At 41.5% G+C, this 19,593-nt stretch overlaps 1 protein-coding gene across 11 annotated transcripts in view; it reads left to right on the top strand.

The window, feature by feature from the left end:
- The window catches only part of LOC109067363 (transcription factor SOX-5-like), a 189,588-nt gene that overhangs the window by 152,120 nt on the left and 17,875 nt on the right, over positions 1 to 19,593 (top strand). For 10 of the 11 annotated variants that reach the window (XM_042740686.1, XM_042740693.1, XM_042740674.1 and 7 more), the window contains 4 exons: positions 1,009 to 1,181; positions 2,960 to 3,028; positions 11,652 to 11,778; positions 14,001 to 14,065. In XM_042740686.1, the coding sequence (XP_042596620.1) occupies positions 1,009 to 1,181; positions 2,960 to 3,028; positions 11,652 to 11,778; positions 14,001 to 14,065 (434 nt within the window). The remainder of the gene's footprint in view (positions 1 to 1,008; positions 1,182 to 2,959; positions 3,029 to 11,651; positions 11,779 to 14,000; positions 14,066 to 19,593) is intronic. The other variant, XM_042740654.1, reaches the window with a different exon arrangement.

Raw genomic sequence — 19,593 nt, 5'->3', positions numbered from 1 at the left:
CACATTTTTGTTGGAAAACAATGTCATACAATGCATTATTATTTTGATACTAAAATCTAAATTAAAGTTTAGAAAATTATATTTAAAAATATATAAATATTAAAAATGTTTAAATATTTTAAATACTTAAATTTAAATATAAAAAAAGGAAAGAAAAATATCTAATGATTCCATCCCTAGTCTGAGCAACGGGCTCGGCAAGAAAATGTGAAAAAAAGATCGCTTTGATCCCTCTTTTCTCAGGAAGACTCGTCACTTTTCACACAAGGACCTCTCTTGTCCCGGGCCAGCTCAGATGCACACCCTCTTGTGAAAGCTCAGTCTGGGAGCTGTTAAGGGGAGCTGCAGGTTTATTTTTTCAACTGGCCGCCTGTGACAGTTGCCTTTATTGTGCATTGTTGAGTCTGTGTGTGTGTGTTTGTGAAGAAGTTACAAATGGAGCCTACTCTCTCACCTTCCTGCCAGGGCAAAGGGTCAGGTCAGCTGCTATGACTCCCTTCTTTCTCTTGCTTTCTTCATCATCTGTTTTTCCCTGGTGAGGAATGTGGCCCCTCAGAAGGTAGAGACTGAGAACAATGGGGGATTGTGGGGCCGTGCAGACTTGTGTCTGTGTGTGTTTTAACAGATATATGACCTCAGATGCACAATTTCACACACATGAACTCATTAACAGACATGTGCTCATTTGGACATTTGAACGCTTTAGGGGGTTAGCACACACAGAAACACACACACATTGTTTGATTGGTGGTAGTCTGGGGTAATACCGCAGTGCAACGACATCCTGTCGAGTGATTTAGTCTTCCCCTCCTGCCGTCTGCTCTGGGGCTGCTCGTATGTCAGAGCGTTCTCAGCTTTAGCTGAGGTCGGAGGTCAGCTCATGCTAAATGTGTATCGACAGCAAGGTAAACACCAGGGTGATAGCACATCTCAGGAGAAGCACATCTGCGTACAAGGCTTCCTCGACTAGTTCTTTGACCCTTGGCCTGTGCCCTTTAACCCCTGCAGGCACCCAGGACAGCCTGGTGGAGAAAGAGCGCCAGCTGATGGGGATGATCACGCAACTCAGCAGTCTCAGAGAGCAGCTACTGGCCGCCCATGAGGAGCAGAAAAAACTGGCCGCTTCGCAGATCGAAAAACAGCGCCAACAAATGGAGTTAGCGAAACAGCAACAGGACCAGGTTAGCCCTTATCTACCATATTTTGCCATGCATGTACTATGTGTACCTTTAGCTATGCACATTCCATCAGTTATTTTACATCTGATCCTAACTAGTGGTTTTTCCAATGGCTGAAGCTCATACAGCTCATACAAGCTAATACAGCTCGAACTAGCTAGCTGACCAGCCTCCTAGCTACTTTAAATGGGTTAATGCAAGTTTACTGAAACATGGCACAAGAATTTTACTTGCCCGATGGGACAAATAAGTGACCAAAAAATAACTAGTGACGCATCGAGACATGAGAATGATTCTTCTGATTTTATTACATTCCGCTTAAACAGCGATTGATAATGGATAGTGTGTTTCTGGCTCTCTGTGAGAGACTTACATGGAGAAAACAAATAAACTGAGCATAAAGGCACACATAAAGAAACTCACAGAACAGACATACTGAGGTAAAAATTCAAAATGTTTAGTTTATTTATAACATGATGTAAAAACATACCATGACAAGGGGGCTATTTTGCTGAATATTTTCACGATTGCAAATGTTACATTGATTTTAGCTCAACAAACAAGTAGTTAAGTATATACATTTTAGCGACAATATTGACTGTTTTGTTCTATTTCACCAATGAAGATGGTTCCAAACAAAAATCAGATTAGCGACAAAAACAATAGTATTGCACATTCTCCAATGAAAAATCAGTTGAATGGCGACTTATTAGTGATAAAGGGATGATTCAGCTAATGGTTTGAACGGTTTTTTGAACAAATTAGTTTGATTTTTTTGAAAATATGTTTTGTGTGTATGAGAGTTTTGGTGGTGTTGATAAAGTCTTTAAGATGTCTTTTGGAAAGGTGTGGAAAGATAATCAATCTATTTGAAAGTTGCCTCAAAAGTAGCTGACATATTTTCAAAATGAACTACTCAATGGGTTAAGGAACCCCTGTATATTAGGCTGGTTCCTTGATTGTACTTGTTTCTTAAGGAGGCATTTACATAAGTTTTTGTTTATAAATAGGTCTTTGCTGCAGGCCGTTTTTATGGCTGATGTTACTTTAAAGAGGATACTTTTAAAGACAACTTTTCAGAAACTGTCATGATGTTAATTAGAGCACCAATATTAAAATATTCAAACATAACCAAATTAGCAAAAGATAAACTAGCCAGCTGTTTGCTGTTGGATGACCAGTAAATTAATCAACCGTTGTGACCCATTCCTTCATATCATGTCTGATTAGGTTGTGCTGTTTTTGTGCTGAACATTTAAATAGTGCAGAACACAGAACAGTGTTATCAGTGAGTGTGTGTGTGTGTGTGTGTGTGTGTGTGTGTGTGTGTGGAGGAGAGGTATGGGTCTGTAACATACTAATGTTTTCCATTTTGAACCACATTCAAAAAGAAACCTTCTGTTCTCTCAATCGCCTTATAAGTGTGTGTGTAACGTTCAGGTCCCCTCCAGCACACAGGCAGGAGACTCAAGGTGTTTGCATAAAGAAAAGTGTGCTTTAGCTTTGTTGTGTGTATAGTTGCTTCTGGGGAGCTCAGTTTTACAAAAGAAAAACAGATCTGTATTAACACATATAGTAACACACCCCTGTACACACAATGCTCCAGGACTGAGTGCCACTCCTTGGTAAATATGTATGAAATACAAAAGCACACCCAAGAGCTTCAAACACACTGTTTACCGTCACCATACAAGCATGTGACCCCCATCTGCACAAATAATGTCCTCTCTTGTTGGAAAAGAGTTTGACATATGTGACAGTTTGACGTGTTCTGTCCACAGATTGCACGACAACAGCAGCAACTTCTGCAGCAACAACACAAAATCAACCTCCTGCAGCAACAGATCCAGGTGAGTCTTCATATAGATGCGTGTCCACTTGTAGACTTGTGTACATGTTTCTGCGTTTATGGATTTGAAAAGGTATGTTTGTGAGATGTCACAATTCCAGTGACTTGTCACCATGACCGTGGGGTTTCATGACAATCAAACATTTTAGTCCACCAATCAACAATCAACCCCCCTCAACCAATCATAAACAAGCATCAGCGCCAATATCAAGAATCCATTCCAGTAGTCCTTTTGTAGAACAATCAAAATGTAGCTACACAAACAAAGACAAAGCAACTTTATGATGAACTACTGTTCCTCTAATTTGAAGGCAATCTGTAATCTATTATAAAAACCTCAGTAGGAAAAAATTATTTCAAGATAACTGACAGATTTAAGAACATTTGATTAAAATGTAATTAAATTTAAGAAAAAGTTTCAATAAAAATGTCTAATATAAAAAAAAATTAAGTCTAATTAACAATAGCCTATTTTGCCCCCAATTTGTGCAAGCTGTTGGGAAACAATTCTCCCATGCACTTAGAATAGCATGGATGTGAATGTTTACATCAAAAGGATTTTGAACAAAGATTTTAGGTTAAATTTATAGAAATTCATAAAATGTTTAAAAGTCAGTATTGTGTTTCAAGTTATGGGTCATAGCTACCTTTATGAATTCATAAAATGTTTAAAAGTCAGTATTGTGTTTCAAAAATGTATATGAATTTATATAATTTACATGGAGCATAGTTTGTTTCAATGCAGGACAAAATGCTTGAAATTAACTTCCATCTAAAGTATTAGATGTCAGCTACTCTTTTTTGTGGTCTAAAAAGTAGCTGTTTATGAAGAGCAAATCACATTTCAAATCACTTATGAGATTTCATTTTGGTTAATATGCTGCCTAAGAAAAGTTGCTGCCTATATTGGCAGTAGACAGGAAGCTCAATAAGTTTTTAAAAAGAGTTTGTATTTAGACATAGCACTCACGCAAACTATTATTTAAATAAATATTTTAAATAAATGTGTAGGTAATGCCCTAATGGCTGGTAAGGTAGCTTTCAGAAAACTAAACACAGACACTTTGATGGGTTTGTACCAGCTGACTTATACATAGGGCAGAGAGACACTGGCCTGCTTTGTATGTGCAGGTGTGACGCGAATAAAGGCTTTGTGTGCAAGAGGAGATGAGATGAGTCTAATTTGGTTGATAAAATGAGACTTAGCCTTGAGAGGGACTCCGGCAGTTTTGGCCAGGAAGCCACATCACACAGAGACTATTCACACACACACACAGACACACACACACACACAGATCACTCCCGTCCTCTGGACCCCTGCCATTCTCTTTTAGTGCCTGACTGTGTGTGTGTTGCAGCTGTGTTTGTTTGTGTGTACATGTTCATACTACACAGCTTAGCCTGAATGTGTATGTGAGACTTATCTGTGTCTATTTCAAAATCCGCATCAGCTCATGTCTGTATGTGTGTCAGTAACAGCTGTGTGTGCGTCAGTCCCCAAAACACGTCCGCTTGGGTTTCTCTAGCCCCGCTTGTCGCTCACAGAAACAAAGCTTCTTTTTCCCATGACTTTGCAACCTTTTCCCAAACAAGCACTTCTCCATTCAGCCCAGCGGAACAATAGTTTCTCACAGTCTACACGGAGGAGGAGGAGGGGGGAAAGAGGAGGAGACCCTTGTTATGGGCCAATCATATATTAGCCCTAATTCACCTCCTTAAAAACACACATTTGACTTGTGTCTAACACACAGGCCACTAACATAGTCTGAGTAAACACTTGCGTCAGAGACAAATATAGCAGTCCTGAACTCTTAGAGTATGTTCAGAGTTTAATACAAAATGTTACTGAGGTCAAAAGCCAGATTCCACTTCCAAAAGAAGGAAAATAAGCTTTAAAGTCAACATGAAATAAAAAGCGACCCTGTTTACCTTTTGAATACATGTTCCTGGTCTCGCTTACATGTTATTTGAAACAACAACAAAAAAAATGTTTTTTTTTAGCATCACTTTTTTTGCAGTCCAATCGCAATCCAACCCTTATCCACATCAATCGGTTTTACTCAGAAATGAGTCACATTAAAGAAGTCAAATGGATTGTCAATGCTGTTTCACGTTGATTAAAGTGAAGGGGCTGTAGAACCTGAACTCCTTGAAGAGTTACTTCTCTCCTGAAAGACGCACACAGTTAACACGTATATCCCTCTCAGTGTGGGGCCACTTCTTTAGGCTCTTGGGGGTAACATGCATGCACACACATTTTTATTCTTATTAAAGCTGTGTCTCCACTCAGGACCCCTCACGGTTATCCAACCAGGAACACAGGCTCTTGGATGAAAGAAAACACCTGCTGAGAAGCTTGAGGCACACATGCAGAAGCATATAATGCATTTCCATGCTTAACGAGAGGTGTAATGTTGAGAAAGACCTGTGGGCACTGTGGCTGGGAGCTGCCCACTGGTACAACCTCCTCCTGAGCTCCGCTGTACTGTAACACCTTCCCGCTGTCTGTTCGCTTTTCTCTCATTAGCAGCCTACTTTCAGCACACCTCCCCCAGCTCTGCAGGGCACCGCGCTGGTGTTAGAAAATTTCCGCTACCCAGCACAGGTCCGAGGTGAGGCTCCTCCGCTGTCAAAGTGGCAGTTTACATGAGTAGCCAGACCTCCCATGAGGAGCTGTTTCCGCTGGCCAATTTGATGTAGAATGTCGGCCATTTAGCACAACGGCATTAGCCGCAACTTAAGAAATAAGCACTGTTGTCACATGTTTTAGCTAACTAACTAGTTTAAGTTTTCAGACACGGTGGCGACAGAATCTGGTGGCTGGTTATAAAACATATTAGTCAACATACATTTCAGGAAAATTAACTTAATAAAGAGCTTCCAAAGCAGTAGTTTATACAGGTCAAACACAGCATGATCGCTTCCTAATTTAATCAGAATCATTTGCTGAATGTCCTCCTTGAGATTGTAAATCCATTTTCCCACGGAATAAGAGTTTAAAGGTTGAAGAGAAAAAAAGACAACAGGAGCGTTAGCACATCAGAGTTAGACCAGGTCCTGTGCACAGGAGCGGCTAACCCAATTGGCTGTGTAATTGCTTAATTTGTCTCATTACACCTAAATGAATGTAATTGGTGTTTTTCCTGCATAAAGTGGCCGTACTGGTTGTGTGAACTGGGCTTTGTGTCAGTACTGCGGATGACAGTGGGGGAGTCTCCCAACACATGTTCCCAATTGATATGAGCACTCACTTTTTATTTTAAGAGTTTCTAAAGATGAAGTATGTAATTTCTGTATGTAATCAACTTACAAATTACTTAAGGTTTATTACAAAGGATTACAAATTACAAAGGATCAACAAGACATTGAGCGAGAGGGAGAATGATGAGGGAAATTTAACCTATTATGCTCTTTTACAAAGTCTCAGTTTTGTTTTGGGGGTGTACTAGAACTAGTATCGCGTAGCCAGACCTTCAGACTGACGGCTGAAGATCTGGAATTCATGGCAGCTTTCATTGGACAAGGCCCAACCATGAGGCCGTTTGACCGACATGTCAAACAACCAATAACAGTTCGTTTCATTCAGCGTCACGTTTTGAGGCGTGGAAATGTCGCCACAATATCAGACCGGTGTGTAAAACTCTCAGACGTATTTTAAAGATTCTATGCGGCAAACATTAAATATTTCACATAATTTTGAAACTTTTGATTTGTTGATCCTGATAAGCGCTCGTCATCACAGTTGTAAACACTATGGCTTTCTTCTTTTGTGAGAGGGTTTGGAGGCACAGCATCTTTGTTTACAGGTGGAATATTAAAGAACACAACACACACGTCTCCTGGAAATCCCGTAGAATTTAACCAATCAGATGACGACTTCGACACTCCTAAAGTGTTTCCACTTTTGTGTCCCAAATGCACCAGACGTTTAGCCAACGGTCCATGGGTGTGACGTCTGAGGCTGAAACTATACTAGAACAGGCTCTCATACTAAGTTGTTCGAAAAACACATTATTTTTTCACATATTTTACATTATTACAACACCTCTCTCCCGTCTTGCATGAACGGCTCGAATAGTTCCTGTATCAAACAAAGGCCTGCCTTCTGGAATACGAAATGTGCTGTGATTGGTTAGCTGGGCCAGTGTGTGTTGTGATTTGCAGCACTGAGCGCACCTGGTTGGGAAACGTCATGCCCCTTAACATAACCACCTGCGAGCTTCAGTGTAAATATTGCGTCAAAATCAAATCGATTTTGAGCGCGGTTTAAACCCGGATGATTGTAACCACTCTAAGTTCGTATGTCTTGGGAAAGCTAGCGTGTCTCCAACATTGTGATAACACTCGTTGCCTTCTCTAGTGCAGCTCAACCAGGTCTCATCCCATTCGTTGATATTTGTGATCTCACAAATCCCAGAAAATATGCACTGTAGTCCAAACGAGTCGTTCAGTGTAGTTTTTGAAAAGTGATTTCTGGTAAATAAAATCTCTCCTTTTGAAGTGGACTTTGAACTTTGCAGATCTTTTTTATGATCAAACAGCAACATTACAGACATGTTCAACAAGGAAGCCAAAAGGAGAGAAATTAATAGATACAAAGTGTTATACATGTCCATTCCACCTCTATTTCGTCTCCAAGTGCAGAACAACTGTGCCTGTGACTGTCCCTGAGCAGCATATAACAGCCTGGTGTGTGCCTGTGTATGCATGTCTTTGTGTTTGAGTGTGTGGGGAAGGCTTCTCTCAGCCCGGTGGTTGGCAGCTAATGGGAGCTATTTGAGGAAGGACACACAGGCAGAGGAGCAGATGGGCGCTGCGTTATGCCCACCTACAGCGGGCGGCTGACGCACCTCCTGCACTCACACCTAATGGGGGCCTAATATAAGGCTGGCTGTGCAGACACAGGCTCGCCACTCAATTTCATTAGCCGCTAATCAGCCAAAGGTGCCCTTGGCTCACAGAAAAGGACCGTTCACTGGAAAAAAAAAAATGAGAGGCATACTTGGAAAAAAAAAGAACGAAGGGCATGAGTGAGAAAATGGACATGCATTTGGAAAGAGCAAGGTTGTTGTTTTGGTGGGGTTTGAAAATGCCACATTTGTCTGGAAGTTGCGATCAGGCATGGAAAAGAGAGATCAAGCATCAGTCATGTGACCTCAATGTAACTCTTTATTGGTCTAGACTTCGATCAGGTTCCAACTGTGTTTTTTTTTTTTTTTCATAGAATATTTGACTTTTAAAGGTTATATATAAAAATAAACCTACTGTAAGAGCTGAGATTAACGAATAATACGAGACTGTGTAGCTACAAGTCAGCTTTTTGATTTTTTTTCTTTTTTTTCAGAATTTCTAGTCTATAACTACACTACACATAATCCTGAGTTAGCTAAGTAAGCTCTGCCTTGAATAAAACAGTAAGATAAATCATTGTTACTGTGAAGAACTATGACAGCAAACTCCTGTAAAGCATAGTGAATGATTTAATCAAGCAAACATTCCTACATGCTTAAAAATATTTTCTACATATAATAAATTAGTACAACGCAATATTTTAATACTGTAATGCAGTTTTTAATTTATTTCCTTTTTTAAATACTTTTAATACTTTTTAGCAGTTTTAAAAATAATTTATTTCCTTTTTTAAATACTTTTAATACTTTTTTTTTTTTTTTTTTGGTTTGGTTGAAATCCCAATGGAGGAAATGAATGGGAAAAATGCTTCCAAACCCAAAGCTGCTATATTAAGGCCCTGATAACACACCCTAAAGTTACATCCCACAGTTGTTATGAAGTAACACTCTAATGAACATAAAACAACATTGATATCTTCCTTTTTCAGCGATCAATGTTTAACCAGGTATATAATATTCCGAGACTCTTAACAAAGAGACTCAGGAAGTAGATCCATGTATGCAAAAGCTGATTGTCTGCACGTGTTTGTTTGAGCGTGTGCACAATTTCTATCATATCCACCAGGGACAGTCCTTTCGTACTTACGCCTGCACCAGACTGGCAATCATCGCAGGCACTCTGTAAAAGTTAATGGCCTATGCCCACGTCCACGGGGCAAATATTATGTGCCAGTCTGCAAGTACAGTGTGTGTGTGTGTGTTAACGCTGCTATCCAGGCGCAAATTAATTATTAGTTATATGGCTATGTGTCCCCTCTTCAGCGCGAGGTCACTGAGGCCCGCCTTTAATTGCCGGAGCATATGGCTGGAAACAGATTTTAGCGGTGGGACTCGTTCTTAACCACCATTCTTGCGCGCATTCTCAGATGTGAGCCATATTGTCAATGCTGGCAGCTATTGTTTCACTCATTTACTTCTTAGAGCAAATTACTCCCTAATAATAGCTCTACCTTAGAGTTTTTCTCTCCTCCGTGCCAGCAAACCTGTTCACACTGCATATGTTAATTATCTGCACATCTTCATTATGTTCAAAAAGCTTTAGGTTCAAGCTGTGCCGCCTGGCGAGAGGCTCTGACTCAGTTTGGTGCCAACTTTCCACTTTTTCCCTTTCCGTTTGTTTCTTTCAGAATTTTTTCCTTTCTTTCTCTCTTTCACTCTCAATCTCTCTCTCTTATCATATCAACTATGAAAGTTGAAAAGTTAGCCACTCTCTTGTTATCATTGACAGGCTTTTTTTTTTTTTCATCAATTTTTCTTAAGGCTGATTAGGCTGGGTTTTTTAAGATTCTAGCTGTATTTTTTTTTTTGTATGTATGTTTTATGTATAAATAGATAAACAGTTGTTATGTATGTTTTATATATATATTTTCTTTGATTGTGGACCTGGTCCATAGGACAAGTCACAGAGGCCATTTTTGTCTTATTTGACATTTGTCGGTTGTAAAACCTATTCAGACCCAAGGACAGATTCCTCTGCTTTCTACAAGTTTTTAAAAGCTTTTCAAGTAAGCCATTCTTCCGACCAGAGAGTTCAAGGAGCCAGTATGGAATTCCACAGCCAGCTGTTGGCTGATTAATAGAGCTTTATAGAGCTTGCAGCTGGAGTTGACATTTTTGTCGTAAGCTTGGAATATTCCACTGTTTTCGTTATTAGAATGACAAGCCTTCTATTATTGTTTAGGTGCAACAGAGTGTTTCCTTAAACTACTACTAGTTTAACAGCAACCCATCCAATCTCTACATTTGAGGTACATTGTTCCAGTCCAAGATTATTCTTCATAATTCTTCTTTGTTTTGGCCCTCTACTTTTAAACACGGCATGCATTCCTGGTTCCATCCAATGTGAGAGATGCTTTGCAGGTAATGTTAACCATCCAAGGCCTTCAATTTAAATCTACTTTGAAAGCATCTGTGAAGTTTAGTCCTATTGTAATTCATGATACATGACAACTGGATGCATCAAACTACATTAACTGGCCTGAAAATGTTAATATCAGCTTCACCTACTCTGCATGGGTAATGCTATTTGCTACGTTGATTGAATAGAGAACAGTATGACGATGTGTTTGAATGCTTTGAGGAGATCCACGAGTCTCTAATTCCATATGCACCCACACACACTTGCTTACATGTCTATAAGTTTAAGAGAAGAGTGTGTGCTTGTAATTTGCCACAAAAACACTCCTTGCTCAAAACCACCGGAGAACATAAACACACGCGTGCGCATTGGCTAGCACACGCTATTGTGACCACATAGCCGTAGCTCGCAGTGAAGAGACACAGGCAGAACCAGAGAAGCATATGTCCAATTAGGACTGGAAGTTAGAGCTGCACCATCCCGTGGGGGGTCCTGTCGAAATGCAACAATAAAACACCACTGCCTCCTGATCTGGGAACAGGAGGCCTGCCGTTTGTGGTTAACCAAAATGTAGGAATGATTGCTCTGTGGTTGTAATTCAAAAGCGTTCATCTTAACATGCAACTGTTGTGATAAAGCACCTTCTCTCAGAGCATGTCATTTTCATATCTACAGTATTGTCGCTTTTGGAGCTTTTGTGTTTTTCTTGTCAGTAGAACCATCTGTCCTCTTCTTCTTTGGGCCTGTGTGTCTCAAGACTCTCCCTCTGCCAAAGTCTCTGGCTTGTGTTTTTTTTTCTCCTTCCTCCTTTTTATAATCCTGGAAACCTTGTGAAGTGGTGTGGCGAGTTGCCGAGCATGGTCCTCTGCAGAAATGGAGGCCAGCTGTTGCCAAAGTGTGAAGAAGCTCCTTCTAATTACAATAATCAAGAGGACTAACTATCCCAATAGCCACCCATCCACACCTCCATTGCCCTCAGCTGACAGTTGCTGGACAAGCACAGTGTTTAAACTCGCCCTAGGAGTAAACTGGCTAGTAAGGGGCATAGTGTAACCAGACAATGTGTGGTCTGCCTTGCAACTTATTCTAGCCAGAAAACTTCTATTTAGACAGGAAGTCTAACTGACATGTATAGTAGCCAACCACAAGTTGGTTCTGCATTCATAAACCATTTAAGTGAAGAAAATATGAAATACATGAAACCAATTCCTGTCTAATATGGCATCAGATGGTCAATGATCAAACTGTGTGGTCTGAAGGACTTTGGTTGATCATATTTCTTCATAGTTGACCTGTTTTGGCTAGACTCTTTGTTTGTGACCAACATCTTAATTGTTTTCTTCCTATCTCTTCAGCAGGTCCAGGGTCAGTTGCCTCCACTGATGATACCTGTGTTCCCTCCAGATCAGAGAACTCTGGCGGCCGCTGCAGCACAACAAGGATTTCTACTTCCTCCAGGGTTCAACTACAAACCTGGCTGCAGTGAGTATTAAAGCAGCATTTCAGTGATAGATTGTAAAATGAAAGACTTCAGTCCAGTTTATTGTTCACACTAGAGATTTCAAACCAGATTGCTGAAAGTGGAGTCTTCAACCCAATGTTGGGCAGCATCTCCCTCCTGTCTGGTGTGTTATTAAGATCAGCCAACACCACTGATGCCCGTCATCTCCCGCACATGACAGACTCTCGAACTAGACAAACTCACTTGCTTTTGTGTCTCTGTATTTCTTGTTCAAAAGTAGGAACAGGAAAAAAAAAAACTTCCTCTGGGGTTTGTGTTTTTGGCCGTAGCAGTCCAACTGTGAAGCAATGTGTTGTTTACCGCGAGAAACGAGGCGGCAAGTGCCAGCAGCGCAGCAGCAGAACGCTCGCGCTCTCACAGGGGGGTAGAGTGACCTGCCCCAGGTTTCTTCATATTAACACGGGCGGCCGCCAGAACACACGTCCAATACGCCTCGCACACGCCTCCGACTCCTCTCCAACTGTACGCGTGCACACACACATCGCATATATTGCACACTCATACACACTCATAAATGTACATCTCCCTTGTGAGACGGACCGGTCCACATCTCCAGCTCCACCCACTGCGCTTCACAGTTTCCCAAACAAGTCCCCCCTCCCTCTTCCTCATCCCGAAGGCCCCCCTCTCTCCCAACCATACCACCCCCTATTTCAATTACAGCCAGAAGCACCATCAAACCCTGCCCAAAATTTCAATTACGCATGTCATTTAGTTACCAATACAGAGCCTCTTCACGAGGGAGGAAGCCATCGTTTGAACCCCTTAAAACCAGAGCGGAAAAAAGGGGGATGAAATCCCTCCGGTCGCAGGGTCTAGACTAAGGGGACGCTGGTTCCCACCCATTGCTCCCCGGAGCCAGGCCACGGAGCTCTTCCAGTCAGTCTGAGGATGCTGCCTTCTCGCCAACAGCAACATATTTGCTTTCCTTAGTTTTGCTCTTTTGTTACAGCTGTACCCGGGAGAGACATAAAATTGTTGGAATATTTGTGTTTGTTTAGGGACTGAGAAAAAGATGAGAAAAAAGACAAAACACACACATCTCCCCAGAATACATCCTTGAACCGGGTCCAGGGCAATCTCTAACCTAGCGGATGAGTATTTTGGGTGGAAGGAATCAGTGTATGGGAAAAAAGTTTTGGACCCACTGATAGGAGTGTCTGGTTTATTGCTTACTGAGACAAGCTCTGACTTCTTCAACAAACCCCCTTGTACAGATACTGTACAGCCCATTGTTTGCATCCAAAAGTGCTGCCCAATCAACAGTTTAAAAGTTACATTTCAATTGGATTTAAGCAGAAATGCAGTAATTAAATCTAGTAGGCAAGATGCCTAGTAAGTAATTTTAATTTACTTCCATCAGATGCCATATTTATTCTTTCCACCAGCTGCCAAACTGCATGCACAGAAGGGTGGTATATCATGGGTGAAGGGCACATCAATACTGGCTTCAAAACATGACCAGGCACACACTCCAAAAATCGTTGATTCTTCAAGGATAACAGAATTATGCTGTCACTTGTATCTGATATATTTAAGACGGTCTTTCGGGACATTGAGCAGATTCATCTTCTCCCCTTCTTTCTCAGAGTACCTCTACTCCCTTTTCAACCAGCATCATTCCATTGTTCATCAAAAAACTGCAGCACAGATCTGAGGGCACACTCATGGTTTTTCATGTCACAGGCCTTTTCAACGTGATGCTGATAAACCCCCTGCCTCCTCTAGCTGAACTGGACTAACCTTTACCTCACGGTCGTGTAATTATAAAGACCATATCTGCAGGTGGACGCTAATAACTCTCGCTATTCACTCCTCATGTTCTGATTCATCTCTCCAATGCAGAGGCTCTTGTGCATGGCCCAAGGAGACGGGGCACTGACGTTACCTCGTTAATTACCGTCGTCTCCTTATCATGCCTTAGCCTTCAACTGCTATTGTGCTCAGGGTATTAGAGCTGCAGCCACACAATCAGCCTTTCATTAGAATGGAGGGGGGGGATTTCACAATGGAGGTCTTTACCGACAGAAGAAAAAGCAGTGAATCTGTCTCTCCATTGAAGGAGAGGAGAGGGGGATGGGGCCCAGACCCTGGGTAGAAGTTTGGAGAGACAAAAAATAAAGGGTGATGTTATAAAAAAAAAAGTAAAGATTCTGACATACCTATAATGATCTCTTTCCAGGTGACCCTTACTCTTTACAGCTAATCCCTGCGGCGACGCCTGGCCTCGGCCCTCTTCAACTGCAGGTAACGTCCATCTTGCGGTTTTGTTTGTTTCTGCATGTTCCTATGGTTCCATTTGCTGTGGCGACTCTGTGCGTTTTTCCCAAACTTTCAAACAAAATCTCTTTTTTTTTCCCTCGTTTTTTCACCCCTTTTTTTGTTTTGTGATCCTGATAGAGAACAACAATGCCCACTGTTCTCCTCAACTATTTTCCTCATGCCAACTGCAAGTTGCCATAGAAATGGGCCTTTGTGAGGGGCCAGAGCCCAGAGAGAGAATGCCGCACTGCTGGCTCTGGGGTGCTGATATTGTTCACTGTGGAGTGAAGGGTACCATAGAAACTGTTGTTAAGGGGGACAGAGCACAGAGGGACACTGAACAGAGAGCAAACACAAAAAGATATTATGGGCTATCTGAATAGAGTCAAACCCTAATGCAGCCTCACTGAGCTGCTCTGAAATGGAAAATGCAGTAAACATGCATCTCCACGTTTGTCCTTTTTTTCTCTTCCTCCCTAGTTTGCTCTTTGGCAGAAGGAGAAGAAAGGGGTGAGGAGCATAAATCACCCAGTTGAGGGGGAATAGAGGTGCACATCTGCTACAATACTGTGTTTGTGTGAGAACATTGTAAACCGATTCACTCTGGCCCAATATGGACTTGCTGCATTGAACCCCTTGTCACCAGGTGTTTGAGATGCATTAACCTAGGGTCCGACAGGGTCTGGGGCCAGCCATTCCTCTCTGTAACTTCCCTCAGGCATTAAAGAGCCTGGATAAGAGCCCAAACTCACCCTCCCACAATTAGCCTAAATAGATGCACATTAGAGTGAATTTTAAAAAGGCATTGCACATACGTACACACATGCAAAGATACAGTACACACCTGCACATCTGTACCACAGATTAAACATATGTAAGAAGTATAAATGGCTCTCACACATACGCGCTCACACCGAAACAGGTGGTATTCCCAGGTGCCCTCTGGATAACAGGTAATAAAACAGGATATTTTTCCGGGTTTTTTTTCTTCAACCCTCACTATCTGTGCACTCACCCTGCTGTGCTCCGTATGACTGGCTTACTGCGAGAAACTTGTCCCGTCTGATTTTATCTGCTTCAGAGCTTGTATCCATATGTTCCTTCATGTTAAGATTCAAAAAATCCCTGATTGAACAGCTTTGTCAGATGCAATTGGATTTCACCAGAAAAACAACTGGGAAAAAAAAGAAACAACAACAACATCCAATGCCACTGTTCTCTCATTCCATCCTCAAATCTCTCTTGCAACACACACTCACAGAGAGAGAGATTATGGCTTTGTCACAAAGAAAATGATTTACTAAGGCTAACCTAAATACAGATGTCTCAGACAGAAGCATGTTGGATTTCCTCTGGGACAATTGGCGCGTCTGCGCATCTCATCTTCAGACCTCCCAATACGATGAGAGGCCCAAAATATTTGCTTTGGTCATTCCACAAGCCACTGTTCAGTGGTTTGCACACTCAACCCAATGTGCTCACACTTTCAACATGAGTACAAATCTGGCTTGCAGTTCCTTACCTCTCTTATCAATGCACTTTCTGTCCTCTTAACGGTATTGTACATAATTTTAACACGTTGTAATTTTCCTCTTGCATCCTATGTAGTGTGCATGTCCAAAGTGTTTAGAGAAATTCTCTTTAAGTCATATGTTTCAACACACACACACACCTGCAATCGCCAAATGGACGGAGTCACATCTGTGTGAGACTGCTCACCTACACACTTGGCATTAAACAAGACCTTTAAGTGTGTGCGTCTGAGTTTAAGGGAGTCACTGCACCAGAGGTAGCTATCTTTAAAGTGTTTGCCATTAGTCACTGCAGCAGTCTTTAAACCTGGCCACAAAAACACTTTTCACAACTGCGGCCACAGTTCACACTGGCCTAATATTCTATAACCAGCTAAATTAACCTGTGTAACCCACCAAAACCACACACCTATAGGCTGAGGGATTGTCTTGAAAAGCAGGGAGAATGACTGTGTTGAAAATGTAGGAATAGAGAAAGAGAGAGATGAGAAGAGTACTGAAGAGGTATAAAGTGGGTCAATGGAGGAGGTCAGCCATCATATGTAGAGGCAGATGTTAGACCATATTGCACTGGATTACAGCAGCACACAGGAGAACGAGAAAGCAAGCGGGAGACTGTATTTAATGTCTTTTATCAGCCGTAAGAAATAGTACATGTATTTCCATTTGTAGTTCAAACCCCCAGCAGTTTTTTTTTTTTTTTTGATGGACACTTGGAGGGCTGCATGTGTATTCACAGTGATAAGTACCGTGAATTCCTTTTAGATATCAATCTGGTGGCATTGTCTGAGCTCGATGAGGTCAGTGACACTGTTAATAGATAGCATGGCTGGACTGATCCTGTCCAGCTTGCCCTATCTGCACCACAACATAATCACACAATGGGAATGTTATTTTGACTCAAAGCTTCTCACAAGCAGACCTAAAACCTGGACTGAGTACTGTTCCTTGACAATCCCAAAAAATAATTAAGCAGAGAAGAGAAAAATGATCCTACCTAACAAAAGATTTTAATTTGGCTTTTGTATTTTTGTAAGCACTAGCTTTAGCACTAATTGACACTTAGGGAGGGTGATTTCTTGGCAGCAGCTTCAGTCAGACACAACTCATGTCGAAGTTCATCCTGCCTGGCGCACTAATCAAAACGGCACAGAACTCAACAGCCAGTGTTTAGTTTAGCACAAAAAATAGTGACAAGAATAGGAAGAATTGACGACAACAAAGAAAAAAAAGCATGAGACACACAATAGCCGGCGGTGACCAAAACGACAATATCTTTGAGGATCACTCCAAACTGCTTCCATTTTGACAACAAAGCAAGATGGGAAAAGAAGCTAATAATCTGAGTAAAGCAGGGGATTACTGCAGAGCAAGCGACGTCTGCTCAGCCACATAAAGACACGCAGATCCACTCCGATGGATAGCGCTGACAGCAGCCCGTCTTTCTGCACTCAGGGAGGGGACGGGGGCTTAGCGAGGATGGGGTGATGGCTTTGTTAAAACATGTGTCACCAACACTAATACTCTCCAATCAGCCTTACGAGTTAAAGCACAAATGCCAATCTATCTCCTCCTGTCACCCTGCATATACACACATACAAACACACACACATTACTTAGTGCCGTTACATTTGAACTGCTAGATCGGACAGGCCGGAAATCAAGTGCAGCATAACAGACTTTCATTGCCATTGTGATCTTTCTTGTGCGTCCTTCCTCTGTGTTGACGGAGTGTGTTTTTTTACCTTTTTCGCCTTTAAACACACACACAGAATTCTAGTTAGAGAATAAGAGCTGGCCTAAGACTCATCTGTGAGGATTAGCAAAGAGAGAGAGTGAGAGAAGCAAGGGGAGAAGCTTTAAGAGTTCAAAAGGACGCAGCTTGACTGAAGGAGTCAAGAGTCCTATCAAATCCCTCACAGATACACCCTCCCCCATTCAGCACCTCTGTGTGTTTTTGCGCAAGACTGACATTTAAATTCCTCTGTTACATCCCCACTTTTGAGATCAGCCACCCATTCATCCCCCATTCTCGCTGCGTGTGCATACGTGAGCCCATGGGCACTTGAGGGGCATTGTGCTGTCACTTCCTGTTTGCTTACGCTGACGACGGGGTGGCAGTGCTTTGAGCGTGTTCAGTGGCAACCCCGGCTGGAAGTGCAGTGTATGTGTGTGTCGGTCTAGCAGTTGTGACTGACAAGAGCTGGCCCTGTAATAGAACTCAATTCAGAGAGAAAATAAAGCAGTCTGATGCAGTGGACTTCACAGGGAGCATCTCACCCTCTCATGCACTCAAATGCGCACACACACATAGGTAGGGCACGCTCCGACAGGGGCCGTATGTCACGCTCAGGCACACACACAACCAGGGGCCTTGGTGGGAGTAATTGAACAGAAATGACCTACAAGAGCTTTATTTCATGTCCTGCTCCCCTGCACAGACTACAACTCACAACTGAGGTCACCTCATGATCAGAAAGCCCAGAAAAATGTGTGTGTGTTGAGGTAGTGTACAACTGTGCAACCAGAGTAAGGAATAAAAATAAAAGTAATAACCGATTGACTACATAGAAAGCACTTGCAATTCTATGATACAAGAGATAAATTGTAGGACAAAATTCGATTATACAGTTTAGCAGTGGAATAAATTTTATATGAATATTTGACCATGAAATGTTGCTGTTGACCAGTCAGAATCTAACATTCCAGCAGAGTATAATTCTTTAATTTAAACAGCATATTGTTTCTATGCAAGGTTTCTGAAATGTTATTTTAATTACTTATGTTAATGTCTAATCTTATAGTAGACATCTAATTTTACTTACTGTAGACAATAAAACATATTGAAATATTGGCCATAACATAAATATAACTGAATATATATCAGAGATATCAGTGTACCCATACTTTTAGGCAGACAGTTAATATAGCAGTGCCCTGTTTTTAAAGAAAAAATCTGTACTTATTAACTTTATTAGCTCTCTGAGGTGCACATTTAGGCAGATAAAAGCCAGTGTGAGTGGATAGAGATGTTCTGTATGGAGATATGTCTCTCAGCATGATGGTGTGTTAATCTCTGTGTGTTCTCATCTGATAGAAATATTTAATTCTAGTAGATACAACCGACAGAAGATTGTGGAGAATGTGCTGTCGAGGTTGAGAGAGAGAAAGAACTGCCATGGACATTTGCATAAACCAGTCTTTGTTTCCTGCTGGTGGCTGGCAGCCAGAGACGAACAGAAGGACGGAAGTTTTACTCACAAACAGCCACTCGCTTCCAAACCTTAAAGAGAAAAATACAATTTAAAAAACAGCCCATCTCTACTGCTACTGTAAACACAGATTTGGTTCCTCATCTTTTCCCACAAATACAATAAAAGCTACTCTCTCTCTTCATTCTCAGCTTTCCTCAAAATCCACAAAATTGCACATGAAAGCAGCACAAACTCACTTATTGCAAGAATTGTACAAACAGCTTTGGGAATATATTTTGTGTGATGTCCAACCACTGTACTGTCTGCCTGTTACCGTAGAAACATGTGCTCTGGTCCACAAATACATTGTTGAGGAGCACATCACTGGGCTCTGCATTTAACAGTTGGTATATGTTATTGCTTGAGGTTGAGTAATACATGTTTGTTTGAGATCAGCCAATATATTGGTCACTAATGAATTCATTTTAAACAACAGGAAAAGAAAGGAGAAAAATGTTTGTTTATTCTGTTGAAATGGCAGTATGCTGCATTTCATTTAATAATGCTGGGAGATATGTTTTCGAGGTTTAAGAGGGCTTTCTCATGAGTCCTCCTGTCCTGGTGTGCGTTCTAAAACGAGTAAAAGAATCAGTGGGGGGTCTGGCATTTGTTTCCACTCTCAGTGGCAAAGAGATTCACAACTTCTCTCTTTACATAAACACATTCACCAGTTTTTCACCTTGAGAGGCACTTTTTTTCAGTCTTTTCTTTCCTTAGTGAATATGAC

The sequence above is a fragment of the Cyprinus carpio genome, chromosome A4, assembly GCF_018340385.1.
Source record: "Cyprinus carpio isolate SPL01 chromosome A4, ASM1834038v1, whole genome shotgun sequence".
Classification (NCBI taxonomy): Eukaryota; Metazoa; Chordata; class Actinopteri; order Cypriniformes; family Cyprinidae; genus Cyprinus; species Cyprinus carpio.
This window is presented reverse-complemented; position numbering and strand designations above follow the sequence as displayed.